The sequence below is a fragment of the Fukomys damarensis genome, unplaced genomic scaffold (genome assembly GCF_012274545.1).
Source record: "Fukomys damarensis isolate Sample0158 unplaced genomic scaffold, DMR_v1.0_HiC HiC_scaffold_27, whole genome shotgun sequence".
NCBI lineage: Eukaryota > Metazoa > Chordata > Mammalia > Rodentia > Bathyergidae > Fukomys > Fukomys damarensis.
The window spans coordinates 19,510,396-19,533,495 of record NW_022900939.1 but is presented as its reverse complement, the minus strand read 5'-3'; the positions used below and the strand labels follow the sequence as shown (position 1 = coordinate 19,533,495).

General features: G+C 53.6%; 1 protein-coding gene across 1 annotated transcript in view; it reads left to right on the top strand.

Moving 5' to 3' along the window:
- Window positions 1-18,428, top strand: part of Ano1 (anoctamin 1) — an 80,191-nt gene extending 61,763 nt beyond the window's left edge. Inside the window, exons 22-27 of the mRNA XM_033756817.1 lie at window positions 799-944; window positions 3,762-3,914; window positions 9,868-9,920; window positions 11,084-11,268; window positions 14,863-14,968; window positions 16,506-18,428. Coding sequence (XP_033612708.1) covers window positions 799-944; window positions 3,762-3,914; window positions 9,868-9,920; window positions 11,084-11,268; window positions 14,863-14,968; window positions 16,506-16,775 — 913 coding nt within the window. The 3' untranslated portion in view covers window positions 16,776-18,428. The remainder of the gene's footprint in view (window positions 1-798; window positions 945-3,761; window positions 3,915-9,867; window positions 9,921-11,083; window positions 11,269-14,862; window positions 14,969-16,505) is intronic.
- The last annotated feature ends 4,672 nt before the right edge of the window (window positions 18,429-23,100 follow it).

Sequence of the window (23,100 nt, the reverse complement as noted above, 5' to 3'; positions counted from 1 at the left end):
GCACTTTGACTCTCTCTCTCTCTCTCTCTCTCTCTCTCTCTCTCTCTCTCTCTCATGTATTTTGGTACATTTTAGGCATACAGTACAGTTACATTCATCCCTGGGATCTTGTACCTTTACATGATGTATTTTGGTTCTCATTTTTTCCCCTTGTCCCTTACCTCCCTTCACCCCTTCCACCCTTCTCTATTTACAAAGACTTTGTATCTGCTTTTTCCTCTTCTCATGTTGGACTGTTTTCCATGGTCACAACTTCTCAGAGGCCCCCATTGGCACGGCCAAACCCCGCTTTGTGTTGTCCCCAAGCCCTGCCAGCCATCCCATGTCTTTAGGTGGCCTTTATGTTCCCTGTCCCTAAGAAGCTAACAATGCCATGATGCTTTCTGGTAGAAGGGGGGGAAAAATCTGGGTGGCAATAGTCACTATGCCAACAAGTGAATTCAGGGCTTATCACAGAAAATGAGAAACAGCACTTCAGAGCAGGGTGTGGTGACACACACTTTGAAATCCCAGCACTCTGGGAGGCTGAGGCAGGAAGATTGCAAGTTCAAGCTCAACCTGAGCAACTCAGCGTTAGTGAGACACTGTCTCAAAAAAAAAATATTTTTTTAATTTTGAAAAGATCCAGAGACATAGTTCAGTGTAAAGGTCCAGGATTCAAACTCCAGTACAAGAGAGGGAGAGGGACAGAGATGAGAGGGAGGAAGGGAAAGAAAGCAGCGAGGAAGGTAGGGAGGAAGGCCCACCTGGGGATGCAGACCCTTGTCCTCACCAGCTCTGACACGGAGCATCTTCCAGGAAGATGAAAAAGCTCATCCGGCGCCTGAGGCGGCGGAGGCAGAGCCCCTCGGACCACGAGGAGCAGGGGAAGAGGAAGCAGCGCTATGAGGTAGACTACAACCTGGAGCCCTTCGCCGGCCTCACCCCCGAGTACATGGAGATGAGTGAGTGGAGGCCTTGGCCTCACGGTGCCCTGGGGCGGCCGCGGCAGGGTAGAACCGGGCCCTGGGGCTGTAGAGTCCCAGCTGGAGCTGAGGGCCAGGAGCACCCAGACCCTGTGACGCAGGTGCCATTGCCCGTGGGTCCGTGAGCGCTGCCCCTCTGGATTGGCCCTGACTCCTGAAGGCCCAAGGCAGGCAGCACCATCCCCACCCACACAGCATGACACACAGGCCACTTCCCCCCTCTTCCCCAACCATTGGAGACCCAGCCCACTAAGCCATGAGTCCCTGCTCCACCCCAGGATCCAGTTTCCGGGCCACACTTCCCCCTTCCTGGAGTGAGCTCCTGAGGAGAGTACTCCGCAGTGGCCTAGAGATGAGACCTGTCACCACAGAACGCCCAGAGGCAGCCTGTAACTCTTGCAGGAAGGGCAGAGCAGAGATGGGGTTAGCCCGGTGTCGCTTAACAGCCCCCTGGAGCCCCTGGCCCCACTTCCTCTCCCTCTGCTTCCTCCACCCTGGCCCCACTGGCCTCTGTGCGGTTCCCTCACACATTGCTCAGGTCTGGCCTGGGACCTTTCTGGGTGGAATGCTCTCCCCCAAATACCTCATGACCTCCTCTCTCCCTTCCTCCAGGGTGCTGCTCAGAATGTCCCTTATCAGACGTCTCCCAATGACAGAGGTCCAAGAGACAGCCCCCACCCACGGGCAACAGCCCTGCCCTTCCCACTGCTCCCTGCTGCCAGTCCCCACTGGCACCTTCAGTCCCTTCTTGCTCCGTCCTGACTGTCTAACTCCCCACCCAAGGCAGGCTTCACTACCACTCATTCGCCTGCCCCCAAGACAGGCCCAGGTATACAGTGGGTGCTCAACATGTTTGGGGATGAGTGGGTGCAAGAAGGCAGGCAGGAAGACTCAGGCAGAGGGCTTCTGAGCACAGTGTCCTTGGCCACCACTAGTGGGTCTCAAAAATGCTGGTTCCTAAGCCCATCCTTGGCCTTTGCGGGAGAAGGGCTGTGCGGGACTCTGCATTTTCAACAAGGACTGAGAAGGTTGGACAGGCCTGGAGTAAGTGCCCAAGTGCACACAAGTCTGCTCTGTGCGAGCAGTGTGGCCTCAGTTTGCAGGAGCCCAAGGGATGACCCTGTGCATTGCTGCAGGAGCACCTCCCTGCACCTCTCTGTGCCTCCCTGTGCTCCTCCTGTGGGCCCAGTGGCTCCAGAGAGGTGGCCCCAGGTCCCCAGGTGATTGTACAAGGGGCATCTGGCCACTGACCCGGGCTGTAAAGGGCTGTGTTTCGATGGCTGTTTTTCTCTGTCTTTGTCATCTCTTTTGTTATGGGGAGTGAACCCCAGACCTTTATACTGAGCTACATCCCCAGCTCTTTTTTCATTATTTGAGACAGGGTCTCACTAACTCATTAAGTTGGCCAGGCTGGACTTGAACTTGCAACACCACACTAGCCTGTCTCCTTTCTCCTGGAAGAAAATCCTTGATGATCCAAAGGCGGCCAGATGAGCGGCTCGGAGGCAGCTACTTCTGCGGCTGCTAAGACTCAGCCAAGGGTCCGTGGCCAGCCCTACCCTTGAGGTCAGCCTGCGCCTGCCATAGAAGCCTGGGAGGCCAGATAACTAAGAAAACCACCCCCTGCCATTGGCTGAGACCATGGATGTTTCTCTGGGTTTTCCTCGTGGCTAGAAGTTTCCGTGTTCCTCCCGAGTCTGGAAAAATGGAATTCCTAGAGTGGGCTCCCCTTTCCCACACCTGGCCTGACCCCACTGTCCCGGGTATGCTTCTGTGCCCTGCTTTGTCCCCGTCTCGCCAGCTGCCATTGTCTCCTTGAGGGGAGACTGAGAGTACCCAGATGTAGATGGACAGGAAGGCCTACATGGCTATGTCCCACCCTGGCCCATGCCCCAGCAGCCTCTCCCACTTCTCTCCAGCCCTCTCTCATCCTGTTAGTGCCACACTAGGCAACATTGTCACTTGAAAGTGGAGACACCCCCCTGGCCAGTGACCTGCAGCGCCAAGCCCATGCGTACATCCCACATCGCCTGGTCAGCTCCTGAGCATCCACACAGGCTCCCTACCCAGCCCAGATCAAGGGCGCAGGAGGTTCCCAGAACAGTTCCAGGACAGGGCCCCACGGTCTCTGCCCACCCCCGGTGCTCACAATGCCCACAGTCAGCCATGGCCCCTGGGTGACATTCTCTTGGCTTCCTTATTTACCACCTGGCACTGGGCACCTCTGGACCGGGTCCAGATGTGTAGTTCCACACTGGCTTCCTCTAGCCTGCTCCCTTCGGCGACCTTTTCCTGATCTTTCCTCAGAGCTCAGCCAGTACCAGCTGTAGTGTCCAAGGGAGAAAAGCTCTGGTGCCCACTCATGGCACCTGTAGGAGTGAGGCCTGGGAGGGGAGGTACCAGGCCATCTGCAGGATGGGACATCTGGGGGCTGAAGGACAGTGAGGGAGCCAGACCTCAGGGAGACCCTGGCAATGGGAGAGAGAGCAGAACCGAGGCCCTTCCCACCACGAGGGAGCGGCCTGGGCCTCCAAGCTCCTGGGGCCCTTTCCAGAGCAATGACATCGCGTATCAGAAGAGCACCCCGCTATGCAAGTGTCAAGCATAGTGACTGAGCAGCGTGGAGGCTTCTCCCATTGGCCCCCTCTGGGCCTCGGGTCGCTGGGGTCATCCTGTCCTGCAAGTCCCCCTCGGCAGCTGCAGGTGGCCCTCTGGAGGCAGGGTGCTGGCCTGGGGTCTGCTGAGCAGCGCTTGCGGCCAGATATGGCGGTGACCAGCACTCCACTCTCTTCACAGTCATCCAGTTTGGCTTTGTCACCTTGTTCGTTGCATCCTTCCCACTGGCCCCGCTCTTCGCACTACTGAACAACATCATCGAGATCCGCCTGGACGCCAAGAAGTTTGTCACCGAGCTCCGGAGGCCAGTGGCTGTCAGAGCCAAGGACATCGGTGAGTGAGCAGAGGGAAGGGTTCAGAGCAAGGGAGGGCTTCACACAGCCAGAGCCGGCCCCAGCCGTGTAGAGTCAGGCGGCCTCCCCGCAAGGGCTCCTCTCTCTGCTCTGGTGATCCGAGACCTGGACACTCACTCGTTCTCCCTGCCTCCCGAGACAGACCCACTGCACCGGGGCGGGGAGGGAGTCTGATACCAGTGGCCCTGGAGCACAGAGATAGACCCCAAGGACAGTGGTACGAACTGCCTAGCAAATAGAACCTGCGTCGTACAACTGCGCCACTTAAGCTTCTTCCCAAAAGAGAAGAGGAAAAGGAGAACAGATCCCATCATTGAATAACTCATCTTTGTGGTTAGAACTTCACTCAGGCTATTTTATTTCTGTGGACCTGGGATAGAACTCCAGACCTTGCGCACGCTAGGCAAGCATTCTACCACTGAGCCACACCCCCCAGCCCACCTTTCTTTTTGAGACAGGATCTTGCTAGGTTGCCTAGGCTGGCCTCAAACTTGAGGTCCTCCTGACTCAGCCTCCCAAGTTGCTGGGATTATAGGCATGCACTTAGGATTTTCACTTGGGCTTTCCCATCCCAAGTAATTCAAGTGTGCCTCATCCATAAGGAGGAGGGGTTTGGGGGCTGTGGGGGAAAAGAATAACCACAATAGACATGTCAAAAATGGGAGCAGACTTCCTGTTGGGGTAATGATCTCCCTGTGGCCATCAGAGGCACTGAATCAAACAGGATGTCCAGGAGGGGTAAGAGACACGGGAGGCAAAGTGGATAGGCCCCAGACCCCACCCCACACTTCGGCTGGAGCTGTCCCTCACCAGCAAAGATAATGCCCTTCTTGTCCTAAAATGAGACTCAAATTTCAAAGTGAAAACAATATGGCAAACTACCCTAATTTTATCACCACAATTTTAATGAGAATGCCACTTCTGAGCTAATCCTTGAAGTAAACGAAAGATTGAGTCGTGTTAAGGTTGCTATCATTCTGTTGAAATGAAGTGGACACATCAGCGTGAAAGGGCTCCTTCAGGTTGAACTTTTGTACCCCAGACACACTTTTGCAAAACCATGGGATGCTTCCTTGGTCCTTCCAGCCCTAAATATCAACATTGTTCTCATCAGAATACCCCTCACGCTGCGCTGTTCGCACACTATTTCTTCCTGCACTGGTTAGCAGGTCTCCCAGTGCTGGAAGCTCTCCAGTCCCCGCTTTAGCCTTTGGTGGCCTGGCCACTGCCCACCAGATCTGCCAGTTCTCTACCACTCGCCTCTGAGATACTGTGGACTTTGCCTTCTCTTACACGGCGCCTTTTAGTCTGAACCAGAGGAAATCGCCACCTCCACTGTCAAATGCTATCAAACATTGGTGATTTCCTCTGGTTCACCCCGAAGCCTCACCTCCGTAGTGCAGAGTCTATCTTAGGAGCTTGGCTCAGAGGACCCTGGAAATGTGGGCGCTGTGTCTGGAGGGAGGGAATAGAGCATCGCACTCAACATGGACACTTTTGCTTCCATATGTCAACTCTTGTTAGGATGAGGCAGATGATGGAAACCCAGCAGAAAGAAATGCTGAGCTAGACCACTCAATGAGCTCTTTCTACAAAGTTTACAAATGTAAAAGCCCTGTGTGAACAGATCCAGGTCCCTCTGGGCCCCAGCATCCCTGATTTGGCCTCATCTGTGGCCAGAAATGTCCCTTGCCCCTCATGCCACACCCCCAAGTGACCAGACACCTGGTGGCCACATGGCTGGGCCTTGTGGAAGCGCTGGGTCAGCCATCATCTCAGCTTGCAGCAGAGGGCCAGAGAGCAAAGTCTCATGCTTTGTGGTCCCTAAGCCTTAGTAGGACCCTTTGTGCTGCAAGTCTTTCATTCATCTTTTTATCTACACTTAAAGTTATAAAAAGCCATTTGCAGCTGGTGGGCCAGGTGGAAACAGGCCCCCAACTGGATGTGGGCCATAGGCAAATCCCACTGTGAAGCCAGGTGATCCCCTGCCCTGCTTCTCAGAGGCACCGCACTCCCTGCTCGGACAGCCAGCCCTGAAAAGCTGGGAGCGACATGGATTTTTCCTGCAACTTTCAGCCTGGGGTGGGGAGTCTTCTGAGGAGCCACGAAGAAGCCTGGGTGGCTCTTCAGTCCCATTTCCCACATGGGGACACTGAGGGCCAGGTTGTTACAGAGCTGAGAAAGACACAAGCCCTCGTCTCTTCCATGAATGGAGGGTGGCTTGGAAAATCTCACAGCACAGACAAGAGGTTTGGAAATGGGGTCAGCAGGGCACCCTGACAGCCCTGGAAACCCACTGCTCTCTGCCCTGTGGCAGTAGAGTAAAGCAAGTGGCCTTCCTGTCACTGATGCTCACAAAGGCCTGATTCTCAGGCACCTGAGCAGAGGCTCTGGCTGAGTCCACCTGGGCATGGGTTTGCTTTGGCGCCTCTGCCTCCAGAGGCTCTTGCTGTCCCCAGACAGTGGCACCTGAAAACTTGGACACTCATCAGGGTGACAAGAGCACCACACACTGGCCTCTTGGCTCTCCATGGTCCCACCAGCTGCTGTCCCCGCCAGCAGAGTGGCCACATGCGTCTTCAGGGCTTGGCTCCTGGCTCCCTGCTCTTTCCCAGAGCTCATGGATCAGCTGCCGCTTCCTGGTTCCTGTCTGCTTGGTGGAAGGTGTGATCAGCCCGTCTTTCGCATGCTTGTTTGCAGGCTCCTTAGCTGTAACCTGTTGCTCAACAAGCTTTTGTATTCCTCCTATGATCCGTGCAGAGCCTTCAGGCTGGCCCCTGTGACCTGTGCCCCACTGGTTCTGGCCGGCCAGGGGAGGCTGTGCCCCAGAGCACAGGTGTTCTGTCACCCTTGCCACGGACTGGATGGCACAGTGGGTGCCCCAGCCTCACGGAACCCCAGCGTGGGAACCAGCCCTAGATCCCCTGGCTCCCTCCACTCTGACTTCCAGCTGTCTTCAGAGGCTGCCAGGAGAGACCTCAGCTATGTTTCATTCACCCTTGCCAAGCACCTGATTTTTCCCAGATACTTCTTTGTTGTATTCTTGGAAATGGGGCTTAGAGCCCCCTAGGATGATTTTCTTTAAAGGCCCAGAAAAAGACAAGCTCAAAGAGGTGGCTCCTCATTATTGGTCCCCATAAAAACAGCTCAGATTTTCCAAAACAACATCCTCCATATAAGCTAGAAATGGTAAGATCAGCAAGTGTTAGCCAGGATGTGCAGCAGAATCATTTGGGGGTTCAAAATGCAGGTTCTGGCTCTGCTCTAATAGAAGCAGGGATTGGAGGTCTGGTTTTGCACTTTTCTTTTCTGTGGTACTGGGAATTGAACCCAGGGCCTTCACACTGAGCTACAGTGCAGGGACCCCACAGAAAGCCAGCATCTGGACATAGACATGTTATAGACTTGTAGGACAGGCTGAGTTCCAGGCTCCAGGTGACAGTGCCTGACACTGCTCACTGGCCTGTCTACCCTTTATCCTCATCTCTCTGGGCCTGTTGGGTGACAGTCACCTGGCCTGTCTCCCTTGCTTACCCTAGGATGTGCTGAACTCAGGTGCCATCATAATGGGACCCCTGTGTGTGGAGATCTCAACCCCTGCCTCAGGCTCACCCCACCCCAGCACCCCAGCTTGGAGGTCTCAAACTCAGAGCCCAACAGGCCAGGTGGGCCACACACTGTGAAAACAGTAAGCCCCACAGTGGCGTGCATGGCTCAATGATTCCCAAAACCCTCAGCCCTTTAGATGTCCTGTGCCCCAACTTTGCAGGTAGCTGGTTCTGGAAGATGACAACTCCATTTTTTTTTCTCATTGAGCTTGTTGGTACATTTTAGGTACACAGTACAGTTACATTCATTATGGGGATCTTGTACCTTTACATGACGGGTCTTGGTTCTTATTTTTTCCCCTTGTCCCTGCCCTCCCTTTACCCCCTCCTCCCCTTCCCATTTGCAAACATTTTATTTCCATTTTTTCATTTTTTCCCATTTTTTCCTTTCCCTTATTACCTTTCCCCTACCCTTCCCATTTTCCCTATGCCTTTAGCCTCTTTCTTTCTATTTCACATTGTCAATTATCTCATTAGGATCTTATGTACTATTATAGTTTATTCACACCAGAGAAACTATTCAGTATTTACACATGTGTGACTTATTTATTTCACTTAGGAGTATATCCTCACAACTCCATTCTTAAGACAAAGGGCTAAGTTTAAGTCATTCCCAGGTGCAGAAAGCAGCTGAAATGCCCAGTGCAGTTTACAAGGGGTGCCCCTGGGAGCCACTGCAGCTTGTCATAATGGTGATGCATCTGAAGGTCATGGGCCAGAGCTGAGAATATTTCTGAAGCACCAATCTAGATTTTTGTGAACATGAGTCACCATTTTTAGCAGTAGACAAGCCTAATGGAATACCATGAGGCCTCAACCAGCCCCACCAGCCACGGCTTGGCGTATTCTGCCCCAGTTCCATCTGTTGGAAAGCGCTATCTATGCTCATGAAGTCACTCAGCAAACATCTGCCAAATAGCACCAACCCTGTTTGCCAGATGCTAAGTGAGCCCCGCCCCCGGTGCAATTCACAGCCTGCCCTGAGGTCCCCAAGCCCACTGAAGAAGGGCCCTTGTCCCGGAGACATGGCCAGGAGAGGCCAGGGATGAAGTGTTTCCACCCACGATCAAAGTGTATAAGGGCTGGCATCAGGAGGATGTGTACCCTCCCAGTGCTGTCTCTGGCTCACCCCTTCCACCTGCCCTCCTCCTGGAGGGTGACCCTGAAGCTGTGAGTGTGCAGCTCCTACCCTGCCGGTGGGAAATGCAACAGAGCCATGATAAACATCTCCACTCCGATCAGGCTGCAGCCCCCCTGCCATCTTGCACCCCAGCAACAGAGGCTAGAGCTCCCCTGCTGCCCCTTCTAGAGCAGGAAGATGGTGCTTGGGTAGCTGTCCCATAGCCCCACCCCAGGAAGCCCACCTGCCCTGTTCTTCCTAAGGACAATAGTAGTTGGCCTGTCCACCTCGGATCACCCACCCCAGACCTGGCTCAGGGCCAGGAGCCAGCACTTGCCCTGGATGCATACCTACCTGCTCTGGGAGGGCGCAGTTAGAGGGCACCAGGCCTCTCAGCAAGAGTCACAGCTACGAGGCCTTGGTGGTGCTGTCTGCAAGACAAACAGCGGGGTAGCGCATCCCCCGCACTGGGTGGTAACACTTTTGCCCATCTGTGACTTGGGGTAACCGGAGCAGTGAGCTGCTCAGACAGGACATGGTTTATGCCACAGTGCTATGGAATTGTCCGTTCCCAGAATGATTTCCTGGCCTCCCCACCCCAGGAACCCTGTCCTTGATTTTTATCCCAACACTAGTTGGGCCTCTTGCCAACTACAGCTATTTCGATCCAGGAATTGCTGCACCTCATAGGTGGATGCATGCGTGTGTGTGTGTGTGTGTGTGTGTGTGTGTTTTACAGGGTATTGAACCCATGCCTTTGCACAGAGCTCCATCCCCAGCCCTTTTTTATTTTTTATTTTTGGGACAGGGTCTTGCTAAATCACCTAGGCTGGACTCAAACTCATGATCTTCCTGCCTCGGCCTCCCAGAGTATGAGATTTCCAGTGTGTGCCATGACTTCTGGCAGATCTTTGCCTCTCTAGGAAACAGGTCCCACCAGGCCAATTGGCATAATAAGCAGGTTTGCTGGAGGTGTTAGGAGCTGTCAGGGATGGACTGTTTCTAAGAGCATCTCTCAGAAACCTTGTGTGCTCCTGGGCAGCTAACGAGCTATACCATCGTGGGTACTGGCACTCACCAGGTGATGTCCTGCTGCCACTGTGATGTCCCTCTGACTGCCCTGAAGAACAGACCTGCTACCTGTGAGGCAGGGCCACTGAGTCCTCCCCATGAGCCGGGATCTTTAACCTGCTCTTCTCTCCCAGGGATCTGGTACAACATCCTCAGAGGCGTCGGGAAGCTGGCTGTCATTATCAACGTAAGTGGCATCTCGGGGAGCTGGTTCAAATGAACAGAAGGCCCAGCCAACTCCTGGCTGGATGCCGGGGAGACTTGAAGGTGGAGTTGGGCCCTGCCTTCCACCTCCAACCCCATCACAGCCCACCCTGCTTCAAGGTCTGTTGATCTTGGGGGACAGGAGAGAGGACACCAGTTCCTCCGCAACCTTCTGGGAGCCTTCAGCAAAGCATGCCCATCCCAACCCTCCCACTGAGTCCTGAGGAGAGAGAAGACAGAAGGGAAGGCAGGAAACACAGGGAGAGAGAGCAGTTCCTCTTTGGCGACCTTTCCAGCTCTCTGCTCCTTTTTGTGGGTGGCTAATTTTTCACCTTTATGTAAAATGCAAGCCTGCTCTTTAAAGGAGCTTGGGAGAGGCAGAAGGGGGAACCTGTCAGCACCACCCCTATCCCCAGACGTCCAGAAGGCCAACGTCGCCCCCACCTCCTTCTGGTGTACTGAGCCTTACCTGCCCCAGGCCATCTTCCCCATGACCTGCTGCCTTGGGCTCCCCTCCTCTGCTGTGCTCTGGGTGTCCTCTCCCCAGCTCTGTCCAGCTGTCCCTGCTTGTGTTTCAAAGCCCAAGGGAGCCATAGAGTGTCCCCACTGCCACTGCCCCATGACCCTTGTCCCTGCCATCCAGCAGCAGGTCCTGAGTCTCCCAAAAGCTGACATCTTGCACCTTGGAGACAGAGGTGGCTGCCCGGAGCAGACAGACCCAGATTTGGGTTGCCAGTCACAGCAAGACCCTGGGATTTGGTTTTTACAAGGTGCAAGAGTAACGCTCAGCCCAGGAGGAGTCCTTGAGCCCTCGACAGTGCCCTGCCCTCCTGCTGACCACCCGCTCCCCCAAGATTGAGTCGTGATAGCATGAGCTGGGAGTGCTCTAGTTTCTCCCCCATACCTTACTGTCTCCGCCATCAACCCCAGAAGGCAGGGTCCCTGCAGAGTGGGGTTGCTGTAAGGGTGGCACGAAGAGGTTTGGTGACCTGTCCGAACCACACAGAGAGGCTGCTGTATCCACCTTTCTTGGCCTCCCTCTCACTATGGGGACCTTGCTGTTGCCAGCCCTGTAGACAGCTGAGGGGTTCCAGACCCCAGCCCTCCCTCCATTCACTGTCCGGGGCTCGCCCACTGTCACCACAGGCCTTCGTCATCTCCTTCACGTCTGACTTCATCCCGCGCCTGGTGTACCTCTACATGTACAGCCAGAACGGCACGATGCACGGCTTCGTCAACCACACCCTCTCTTCCTTCAATGTCAGTGACTTCCAGAACGGCACGGCCCCCAACGACCCCCTGGATCTGGGTTACGAGGTGCAGATCTGCAGGTACCGACTGCCTTATCTCCTGGTGGGTTTCTGGGAAAACCAGCATTTGAGCCAGGATTCTTTCAAGGGATAAGTCACAAAACAGCCCAGACACCCCCTTTTTTTTTTTTGTGGTACCGGGGATCGAACTTAGGCAGGCCATCGAACCGCTGAGCTAAATCCCCGGCCCTGGTCACCCCTTTTTTTGTACTGGGGACCTCGTGCTTGCAAGGCAGGCAGTGGCACCACTGAGCTAAATCCCCGGCCCCGAGACTTACTTTTGAAAGCTGCCTTGAGGGAGGCAGGTAGGGGATGGTGCCCTAAAGGAGAAATTCAGGAGCTACACTCTGTTGTCAGGCTGCTCCGCGGCCACAGCCTCTCAACTGTGCTTTCCCTGGTGTCATCATCATTTCCTGGCATGTGGAAAGGACCCTGCCATGGCCTCTGCCTCGCATCCTGTCTGCTCTGCAGCCCCCAGAGGAGGACCTTGTTTCCTTCCCATAGTCAACAAAAGCTCCAGACTGAGTCTTGCTGGTCTGTCTTGAGCCACGCTCCTGTCCCAGAACCAGTCACTCTTGCCAGGGGTTGGGGAACTCACATCAACTAGGCAGGGTCATGGGTCAGAGAATTGGAGGACCCTCTCTGTGGCTGCTCTGCTGACCAGAGGCTGGGAGATTGTGGGGAGCTGCTTGGGAGCCAGTGTGTAAAGCCTGGGTCTGGCCACTTACTGCCCATCCTCCACGGGCCTGAGGACTCGAGAGGGTGTCCTGATCCCACCCATCCGAGGACCTCCAAGCAGAAGCAACAGCCACATAAACAGATCAGTGACAGGAGGAGTGGGAAACCCAGGTGAATGACAGGGACAGGGAAACGGGGGTGGGCAGCCACACCAGAAGGGTGAGGTCAGGGTGGTCTTGGGTGGGCTGCTCTGTCTTCTGGAGCAGGGTGTGAAGGGTGGCGCGTGGACAAGAGGACAGAGCAGGCCGGGGTGCTGTCCCATAGCCAGAGGAGGAGGAGTGTCGGGCCGTGGAGCCTAGCTCCGAGGGGGAGCGGAGATCACACCTTCACCCGCAGCAGCTGTGGACACAGTCTCAGACCCTGTGGACTAAGCTCCAAACACCTGTGCCCCAGAACGCATATCGGGGCACACAGACCCCACCCCGCTCCAGGCTCTGCTCTGGCTTCCATCTCTCACTGTCCACCTCGGCTCTCAACCCTGACCCAGGGGAGGGGAAGAGGCCACCAGGGCTCAGGGCGCTGTGGGCGGCAAGAGGAAGTTGAAGCTGCAACATGAAAAAGAAAAGCAGAGCATCATGCTATGTGCTCTGCGTCAGGGCAGGGACAGCACCTATCTGGGCCCTGTGCAGAAGAAGCTGGAGCCAGTCTGCACACTGGAAGTCAGAGGGTGAAACAAGACACACCCCAACCCCACTTCCAGCTTAGAATTCCCTCAGTGGCCTCAGCATGCAGGCTCCTGTGCTTCAGCTGCAGTTGGTCCCCTAAGCCTGTGGATAAACTGGAGTAAGGGGAGGGCATATTCAGCTGGAACTGTGCTGAACGTGCCTGACCTCCTGCACATCCTGGCATCCTGGCCCCGCAGCACCGAGCGCTGTGCCCTTTCCTCATCTCAGGGCCGACGCAGCCGCCACCAGTCAGTATTGGCTCCAGACTGTGTAGTGCAAGCCCGGGGGAAGGTCCAAATTGAGAAGCCCAAGCAAAGTTGCTACTAAATGTGTACAGCTTTCACACTGTCAGAAAGTCAGGAAGTCCCAGGTGAACTGAGCATGGCCGTGCGTGTCTATAATCCCAGCACCCTGAGTGACTGAGGCAGGAGGATTTCAAGTCTGAGCCTAGTGTGGGCAATATATGTAGGTACATTGTTTATACCAAGGGCTCAGGAAGCCTCGCTGCACCTCCCCCCTGGTGAACCGGGGTTCCCTCGTCAGACACGTGGCTCCAGGAGCCGGCCACAAAGTGCCACCGCCGTCCTGGTCAGATGACACAACGCCTTGGTATTTTCACACTTTCCATGCCAGGAACACACTCAAGCGTTACATGTTTAACTGAAATGGAACTTTAGAAGCATGACTAAGAACCAAAGGGGTAGAGAAATATGCATCTCATTTCTCTAGAAGATTCCTGAGGGCTTTGGACATTACCATCTGTGAGATGAGAGATGGGCCCAGCCGGCCGGAAGGTCCCAGATCACACGGGCAGAAGGCAAGGACACGGGCTGAGGCCTCGTGTTTTGTTTCAGTCTTGTTGCTTGGGCTCCCACACAGACAGAGGCTGTGGGTCCCACTTGCCACTCCCCAGACCAGGGTTCCAGCCAGGCCTCCCTGGTTCCCAAACTCTTGTGCCAGGTTCTGAATTTTCCACCCACACCCTCATCAGGCCACCTCCCAAAGGAGGCACTGGCAGGCAGAACAGAACCAAGCCCAGCCAGGGAGTGGCCCCAGTGGTGTTCAGAGAGTTGAGAGCTAGGGTCACTGCTGGCTACTGTTTATTCCCCGCACTAAAACCGGCATTGCCACATCTAATCTTCCACCCATCCCCAGAGAAGGCATTACATTCTCCCTCGGGGAAGCCAGTGGGCTGAAAGCCAGGCAAAAGGGGAAAGATAAACATCACCTCGGGGAAAAGTGAGTACAGGTGGTGGGAGGTGGTATCTGGACACAGCTAGCAGTGGACTTTGAGGGATGCATAGGAGTTTGCTAGGTAACCCAAACACATTCCCCAGCATCCCGGTGAAGCTGGCCCAGGGCATAAAAGGAAAGAGGGAAGAACAGTTGAGTGTGTGGGCGGCCCGTCCCCACCAGAGAGCAGGTTATGTAACTTCTGCTGGGCTCAGCACCTGCCCCAGCATGTGTTTCCATCCCCATCCTATCTCAGCATTCAGTGCTGAGCAGAAACAAGGCTCTGTGGGTGTGGGGTTCTGTCTGTTGTGTTCCCCACTGAATCTCCACCCCTGAAATGGGGCCCGGCGTGTAGTAGCTCCTCGATAAATGGCTACAACATGAAGGAATGCTCAGACCAAGACCTAGAGAGGCTGAGGGACACACAGCAGCTGGTTATCCACGTGGGCCAGCTGGGCTAGCAAAAATGAAAGGGTGCATATCCTCCAAGGAAGACCAGACAGATTGCAGACGTGAGCCTGAGAATCGAGGGTCACCGCCTTAGCTGCGGGCTGCAGGAGGAGGGGTGCAGGCAGAGTGAGGACGGCTGGGCAGCTGTGCAGCCACCCCAAGGAGGTGTTTCAGACTGTTTCCTGGAACCCTAGAGTGTGGTGGAGGTCGAGGCTGGGTGAGGCCGCAGGACTTCAGGCTGAGAGCCTGGCCCACTCCGCCCAGGGAGTTCCATCTTCCCCGGCTTCAGCTGAGAGTCTCTTTGGAAAAAGGCTGCACAGCTTCTGAGTCTGGAACCTCGAGCCCAGAGGGGTCTGATGCTCACTTCCAAGAGCCCGAAGCTGGGTCTACAGGGATGTCTAGTGGGGTCTGTGTTCCCATGGAGCCACTTGGTGTGGACAGGCCCAAGAGCAGGGCCACAGGGCCAGGCCAGGCTTTCTGCGTCTCTCCAGCCACCTGCGTCCCACTTACACCCCACCACCTCCTGCAGGTACAAAGATTACCGGGAGCCCCCCTGGTCCGAGCATAAGTATGACATCTCCAAAGACTTCTGGGCTGTCCTGGCAGCTCGCCTGGCGTTCGTCATTGTCTTCCAGGTATGTTTTTCTGGAGGGCCCTCTTTGTTTCCCAGAGGTTTGGGGATCAAGATGAAGAAGCACTCTGCCCACTGTCCGCAGCTGCTGGCATCCAAGGCTCGGAGGAGCCCCTGCAGAGACCTGAAAGCCAAGTTCCGGATGCCCGGGGGGACACCTGGCCAGCCCAAGCCCTGAGCTGTGACAGGCCCAAGAGCCTCGTGGGAACAAGGAAGGGAAAGGGAGGGCTGAGGGGGGTGAGGGAGCTGTCAGCGTGCGTGGTCTTTGCTGAGACGTGCCATGTCCCCAGCGTGGTCTCCCCCTCTCTCTGGGTGGAAGGCTGGGCGGTTCAGGCTCCAGACGACTCCAGCCCCAACCCAGCATTCAGGGGACCCGCCCCCACCTAGCCGGTCTCCGGAGGAGGCTGGGGCCAGTTCCTTGAGACCAGGGGCCTCCAGTGAGCAAGACCTCAGATCAGGCAGTGGCAGGTACAGCAGCCACCCAGGGGCCATGGTACTGTGGCAAGGGAGCCCACACCAGGAAAGCAGAGGCCAAGAGCTCAGAATACCGGAGCCCCAGTATGGGCTTCTCCCCAGCTGGGCCCCCTGCATCCATGTGGCCTCGTGCAGCAGTGTACCTGTCAGCCTGTCACAGCAGCTGGGACCAAAGGTGTCAAGCTAGAACCCTGGGCTGGGGGTTCTTACGCATGTGAGCTATGGAGCAAAGCCCCTTGGGAAAAGGCAGGACAGGCACAAAGGGGCTCAGCAAGGAGGGTCTGGCTGGAGACTGCTTCCGCTAAGCCCTGAGGGAGCACCCAGCCCTGGGCCACCAGCACCCGAGGCTGTGCTTTGTCTGCCTAGCTTGGTTGGTCACTGGCTGTTGAGGCAGGGGACGGAGGGGATATGAGTTCCCTAGCGATGAGTTCAGCAGCCCACGCCAGCCATGTGGAGGGCCTGGAGCAACAAACAGAAGAGCGGCTGGCTCCAGGGGGCACCAGCATCATCTCCACAGATGTCACTCAGCTGGAGGTTCTAACATGCTCACTGGACGGAAATTTAGCCTACAATGTGATGTGGGGTTTTGCATAAGAAGCACTTTATTTTGCATTTGACCCCCAAGAAACACCTCCACCAAGGTGGTCAATGTTCCCAGCGGGCTGTGCAGGTTGAAGGAGGGCCCGCCTGGTCAGCAGACACCACTGACGCTCCATCCAGTGGGCTGCTGTTGCTCTGTTAATTACTTTCCTTAAAGCCTCAATCCTCCTTGTGTCTGATGGCACATGACCCATCACATCACTTCTCAAGCCTCCCAGCACAGGAATTCAGAATTATTCAGAGAATTTCCCTCCCCTTTACCAAATTCCAGTTCATTCAAGAAAATCCGCACATACCTCTGCAGGGCCTGCTGGGTGGGCCACTGGCTCACATGTACCTGCTGGAAAACTACAGCCCAGAGAGGTCAGAGTGCACGCAGGCCTAGGAGCTCTGCTGGGTGGGGCAGGAGATCCGGAGCCCTTCCCCTGGTGCATCCCTCCTGCTTCATGCCCTGACTCTCCTTGCAGAACCTGGTCATGTTCATGAGTGACTTTGTGGACTGGGTCATCCCCGACATCCCCAAGGACATCAGCCAGCAGATCCACAAGGAGAAGGTGCTCATGGTGGAGCTATTCATGAGGGAGGAGCAGGGCAAGCAGCAGCTACTGGACACGTGGATGGAGAAGGAGCGTGCCCCAGAGGAGCCGTGCAACAACCACAACCCCAAAGCCCGCTCGGACAGCTGTGGCAGCAGCGGCCCGGCCCCCAGCCACGCATACCACGGGGGTGCACTGTAGCTGGCGCTGGTACAGTGGGCAGGCCAGCGGGCTTCCCCACCCCACCGACAGCCACCCTCTGGCAGGCAGGCCTGCTCACCCCACCAGGGCCTGGTGGTCCCTGTGTTTTCTACAGATGTGGAAGACCACTTTCTGATAGGACAATGTTTTTCTTTCTTCTTCTTTCTGTATTTTTCCTTGTTTTTGCACAAAACCATTATGCAGGGAATTTTTTATCTTTAGTATTTAAGGTGAATCAAAACAATGGGTGGTAGTGCCGGGGATTTAGCTCAGTGGTTATGCTGCCTGCCTTGCAAGCGGAAGGACCCGAGTTCGATCCCTCGTACCAAAAAAACAAAAAATAATGGGTGGTGATGGGAATATACACATGGTGAGAACTGGTGCTTTGCAGAGCAGTAGGTGGAAATCTTGAGTCTCTAGAGCAGTGGGAAGAGGGCAGTGGCTCTAGAAATCCTCCTCTTTTGTCTGTTGCCTGCAGGCAGATGCAAAATGGCATTCAGAGGCATTGGCAAAAGCTGGTGCCGTGTTTCCAGAAGAAATGAGAAACAAAGAAGGAATAAGCAGTGTGGATACTGGTTCTGAAGGGCATCACCTGCCTCTAGGTCAGATACACTAAAGGACATTTAATCATCTTTTCCTTCTGAAAGTTCAGAACCCAAGTCCCTCTGGTCAGAAGAGAGGCACCCAGCCCTGTCCACATGGCGGGCAGGGGAGCTTCTGGTTTAGTCTTGGACAATTAAAGGGCACAACCGCCCCTCATTAGCAGCGACCAGTGCCCTTGTGTCCCAGGCAAGCTCCCCGCTGGCCAGTCCTGTGCCATCGCACAGCACTGACCTCGGAGTTGATCATCCTCCTTGTAGGATAAAAACAGGGCAACATTACCTAAGAAGCGTTTCGAAGGGAGGCTTAATGATTTCACCAAGTCCTGAGGCTTCCACAGTTTATGCAAAGCCTTAAAATATTTATTGGTTTTGTTTTGTTTTTTTTTTTTAAAAAAAAACCTCAATGATGGGGTGAATTGGGGGATTTTTTTCCTGTAGTTTAAGGTGGCAGGAGTTCATTAGTTAACCAAATACCATTGAGAGGAATTTAAAATACTGTAACTACCAAAGATTTTTATTAATAAAGTCTTCTATTTTGGTAACACTTCTCTATATTTTTACTCATAGGAATGTCACTGTTGGACAATTATTTTATAAGCTTGTGAGAACAAGTCTCATCAATAATACAAGCGATCTAAATTGCAGCAGTTATACTAACCAATTATCAGAAATTTCTCAAGCACCAAGAGAAACATAAAATGACACTTCACTGAAGCCAGGGAGAAAAAGCCTAAATGTGTTTGCCTTGAACTTGTCATGGGCGTGCTGTTGACATTCCTGTAATCAGCCAACTGTGATCAAAGCCCATGGGTGTCATAGTTTTCCATTATTTGCTAAAATCATGCAATCTGATGCTTCTGTTTTCTCTTGTACAGTAAGTAGTTTCAAATGAAGTTTTTGTATATAAATATTGTATGAAAAACTAGGTGATTACTAAAAATCCTTTTATGGAAACCATTTTTTAAAAAACTGAATGTGCCCGAATTCACAGAGGACTGTGGCTGAACATTCATTTAAATAAATTTGAATACACAACATTCTCCTCTGTTCACTGCTGTCTTCTGGACTTTTGCCCCAGGAAACTCAAGAAGCTGAGACGCTGTCCCCAAAGTCCCCAGTAAATGTGTGGTTGTTGCTGCAAATTTGGGAATGACTGAGTCGACTGTCCAGTTCCTTTAGTGCCAGGCACATGAGCTGTTTTAGGTGTTCCTGGAACTCCATCTCTCTGTAAGTGTGTGTAGCACATGTTTGCACATGTGTATACATGCATGTCTGCACATGTACACGTGTGTGTGCCTGCCGGCACTTTTGCACATTGTGACTGTACACGTTTGTATTTGCTGATGAGGTGTGCTTGTGTGTGTGCTTACGCACCTGTGAGCTTGTGCTTCTGTTTGCATGTTCATGTGTTTGTATGGTCAGTGTGCATCATACAAGTGGGTTCCCATGTATTTGCCTTTGCTGTGTGTGCACATGTGTGAATACATGCCTGTGTGTCTTTGTGTGTATAAATGAATGTGTGTGACCCTCTGTGTGTGTGTTAGGACAAAAGATTGTGGTCACATTTTCATTTTCTTTTTTGGTACCAGGGATCAAACTCGGGTCCTTGCACTTGCAAGGCAGGCGTCAGAACCAGAGCTAAATCCCCAGCTGTGGTCACATTTTCTTACCATCCTCTTCCATGACTCCCCAGTTTAACCCCTGGTCCGACAACCCAATACATTAGTATTTTGGGTTCATAGAACTGAAATGTCTTGAAAACCTTTTGGAGAGCAGATTTGGGCTGCCAATGTGTTCATGTGGGCAGTAGAGACAACTTTTTAAGCCAGCAGCAATAATCACTATCACTTTGTAAAAGAAAGTATATTTTCAATGACAAAATTCAGATAAAGCAAGGCTTTTAGCTGAGGACATTCTCCTTACTAGTCTCTCTCAGTGTGGCCTCAAAGTTCATGCCCCGCCTGAACCAAGGAGTCTCCCCCACCCATTGGTGGCCTCGAGCGCCCCTAGTACTGGTGCTCCTCACTGCTAGACCACCTCAGCCCACTGTGAACTCAAATGGCCCAAGCAATGGCAACCGAGGACACTCTGCTAGGACCACTTCCTTCTGCCTGTGAGGTGCCCGGGCAGGACATGCCTATGGGTGGCACCACAGGAATCCCTCCCCTCTGCATGCCACACCCCGCAGCCTGGGGTTTCTAGCCCTCTGGTGGATGAGGGTCCAGGCTTCTCACTCCACGGCAGCCTGGAACACAGCCCTCCTAACGCCTGCAGCATTGAGCAAGCCTCACGAAGCTCCACCCCTTCTCTCCAGGATGACTTGCAGAGGGAGACAGATGCTGAAACAGAAATGAACCCCACAGCCAGATCATTTCAGAGGAAAGAAAAGAGTACCGATGACAGTACAACATGGGTATGACTGATTGAGAGGGATCACATCGGTCAGGGATGCTCCTTGAGACCTGAGCAACAAGCAATGAAAAGCATAAAACCCTGGAGGACAGCAGGAGGGTAGGCAGAGGAAAGAGCTCGCACAAAGGCTCTAGGGCATCAGAATGTGGGGTGGGGTCTAGAAGAAGAGGGGCAGGAGGTGGCCAGAGCCAACTGGGCAGGGCCCCTGGGCTACATGAAGACTGCACATGGTGGTCAGGGCTGGTCTAGAGCAGAATGGCATCTGACTGACACCAAAGTCTTGGCAGTCACCGGGCAGAAATTCAGTGGGGTAGGAAGCCAGAGAGGACGCTGGAGAAACATGAGGCGAGTGACAACAAGGCCTGAATGAAAATGTTAGTGGTGGGTGGAGAGACAGCAATATTGTCAAAAAGACCTGGGACCTGGCAATAAAAACCCCAGACAAAGGCTGGGGATTTAGCTCAGGGGCTCTGCCTCTTGCCTTGTAAGCACAAGAACCCAAGTTCGATCCCCAGTACCCACAAAAAACCCAGATAGCCAGTGCCATTATTCTAGATGAGCACAAGAAGGCTCAGAGAGAGCCAAGGCTCTGCTGTGGGCTACACAAGAGTTGGCTACACAACCATCCTGTGGGTCTAGTTCCATAGCACAGGAAGTTTTCTACTGCTAGTTCTGGGAAGCAGGGTGGGGTGGGGTCCTGAAGTCAGCAAGCACTCAAGCCACTGGGAAATTAATTTAAAATCCAGACCTTGGATTTAGGGCTTTAGCTCAGTGGTGCCACCACCTGTCTCACAAGGTCCTGAATTCAATCCCCAGTACCAAAACAAAACATCCAGATCCGCATGTTCTCCTAACAAGTCACTCATCTGATGTCCAGCCCCATTTGACATCATGTCACATTCTCACATCCCAGAGAAGTCCAGCAGCCGCCATCCAGCCGGTGCACACGCCACATGGCCCCTCCACAGTCCCAGCTGTTCCTGCCTGCAAGCCTCACTGTGGCTTCCAGAGTCACTGGTTTTGCTAGATGAGCCTCAGGCCCGGGTCCTTGTCCTCAGTCTAGGATCAGCTCTGAGAATCCCTGGACCAGACTGGCCAAAGTGTGTGCCTGAGACAGACCTAAGGCTGGACTAAGCGCCCTGTCCCAGGCATCACACCCCAACTCCCCCCGCCACATTCTTCTACAGTCTCCTGGAGCCATTCACATGCCTCCTAAAATGACTCCACAGTACGGGTGGTGTGGTCACCGCACACGAGGGAGCACTCACTCACATTGCTGTGTTTGGTAAGAGCTGTGGCAAATTAAAGAACAGCGGACATTTGTCAGAAACAGGCCAGGAAGGAGCACGTGGTACAGTGCCAGACACAGAGGAAGCACCAGAAAGTGCCGAATGAATGAGTGGTGAGTGAGGAATGGGCGGGTGGGTGGCTAGGTGGGTAGGTGATCTGGATGAGTGGATAAATAGGTGGATGGGTAGGTGTATGAATGAGTGGATGGACAGATGGATGGGCTGGCCGTGATGGATGGATGGATGGATGGGTGAGTGGACAGGTGGATGGGCGGATGACTGATGGGTGGATAGATGGATGTCTGGGTGGATGAGCAGAGGCTACATGGATGGCAAACAGACTGACAGCTGGCCTTTCTGCCTTCGAGCTGGGTCTCTCTCAGGATCCAGCTAGCCAGTGTAGGGGTGGGAGAGTACAGAGGCACTCAGAAGGCACACTGCAATGCCTCTGGCCAGAGGTATGCCCTCATCAGGGTGCCCACACACTGCTCACCCACAGCCTTTGGCAGAAGAACCGGTGGCACAGATACAGCTTGCCTCTGGAGGCCCTGCTCTGGGACCAGCGTGGGTGTCCTAGCCAGGTCTCCTCAGCTGGGATGGCAGATGTTGTCCCTGCTGGGGGCCTGCAGAGACACAGCCACGGAAAAAAGGCTGGGCTTGGATGTCCTCAGCTCCACCAAATCATTTATCATCTGTTCTCTCACTCCTCCTCCTCCTCTTCCCTCTCCTACTTCATTTCCCACGTCTCCTGTCCTTCCTCCCGTCGTGTATTTTATTGAAGCGTAACATACAGAAAACTGCCTGTCCCACAAGGCACAATCCATTTCCGCCAAAAGCACAGGTATTGTGACCAGGACCCTGAAACAGAATTTCATGGCTCCTCAGAAGCGCCTGTTCCTCACGACCATTCTTGTAACCGTCACAAACGGACTTCTAACCAAGAAATGAGTTCCTGTTTCTTCCTGTTGGTGGCTGTCACCCTCTGCTGGCAGCCTTGGGAGTTGCACACAGATAGCAACAAGACCAGCCCTGGGTGGTAAATGATCACAAACTCTGTGCCTAAAAACAGCACAAACTCTTGGCTTGCTGTTCTGTAAGCCAGATGGATGCGTGACATGGTCACAGTGGCATAGATCAGGCAGGAGCCTGCTACAGAATGCCCACCATACTTGGCTGTGGCCATTTCCTCATCTTCCAGCCAAATCCTTCTCACACTTGCCATCTCCCTGGTTCAGTTTGAGCACTTGGGATCAGAGGGGTCTCCTGGGATAAACTAAGCTAATCTCCCCATCCCAAATCCTTAATCTATCTCACATCTGGAGGGACCTATTTGCATCAAACCAACAGAGCCCATATCCAAGATGAGGACCAGGTCTGGGTTTAGGCCATGGGGACCTTGGGGACATTATTTTGTTTACTCCTTCCCCTCTGGAAGGAGGCTCCTTTGAAAAAACTAAGGACACACAAGGAAACCCAAGCACCTGCAGCTACCTGGGTAAAGCATTCAGCACTGAGAGAGACCAAAGCAAACGGAAAAGGGAGAGATGAGGAAAAAATAAACTTGGAAGACATTGAGATGATACAAGGGGAGAAAAACCAAAAGAATTCTGATCACCATCATCTTCACAATTAAAAGATAAATTTACAGCCAGATATGCTGACACACACCTGTAAACCCAGCATTCTGGAAGGCTGAGGCAGGAGCATCACAAATTTGAGCCCAGCCTGGGGAACTTGGTGAGATCTAGTCTCAAAATAAAAAACAAAAGGATGAGGGAATGTAGTGGTAAGAGTGCTTGTGTTCAATCCCCAGTACTGTCAAAAGAAAAATTTAAAAAATAAAGTTCCTTCTATGCTTTCTTCCTTTCTTCTAAATTTCTTTTCGTAAAGAAAAAACACGAGAAAAGGAAAAACCGGAAACAAAGTCTTTGTAAATAGGGGAGGGTGGAGAGGGTGAAGGGAGAGCAGGGATGTGGGGAAAAAATGAGAACCAAGACCTGTCATGTAAATACAAGATCCCAA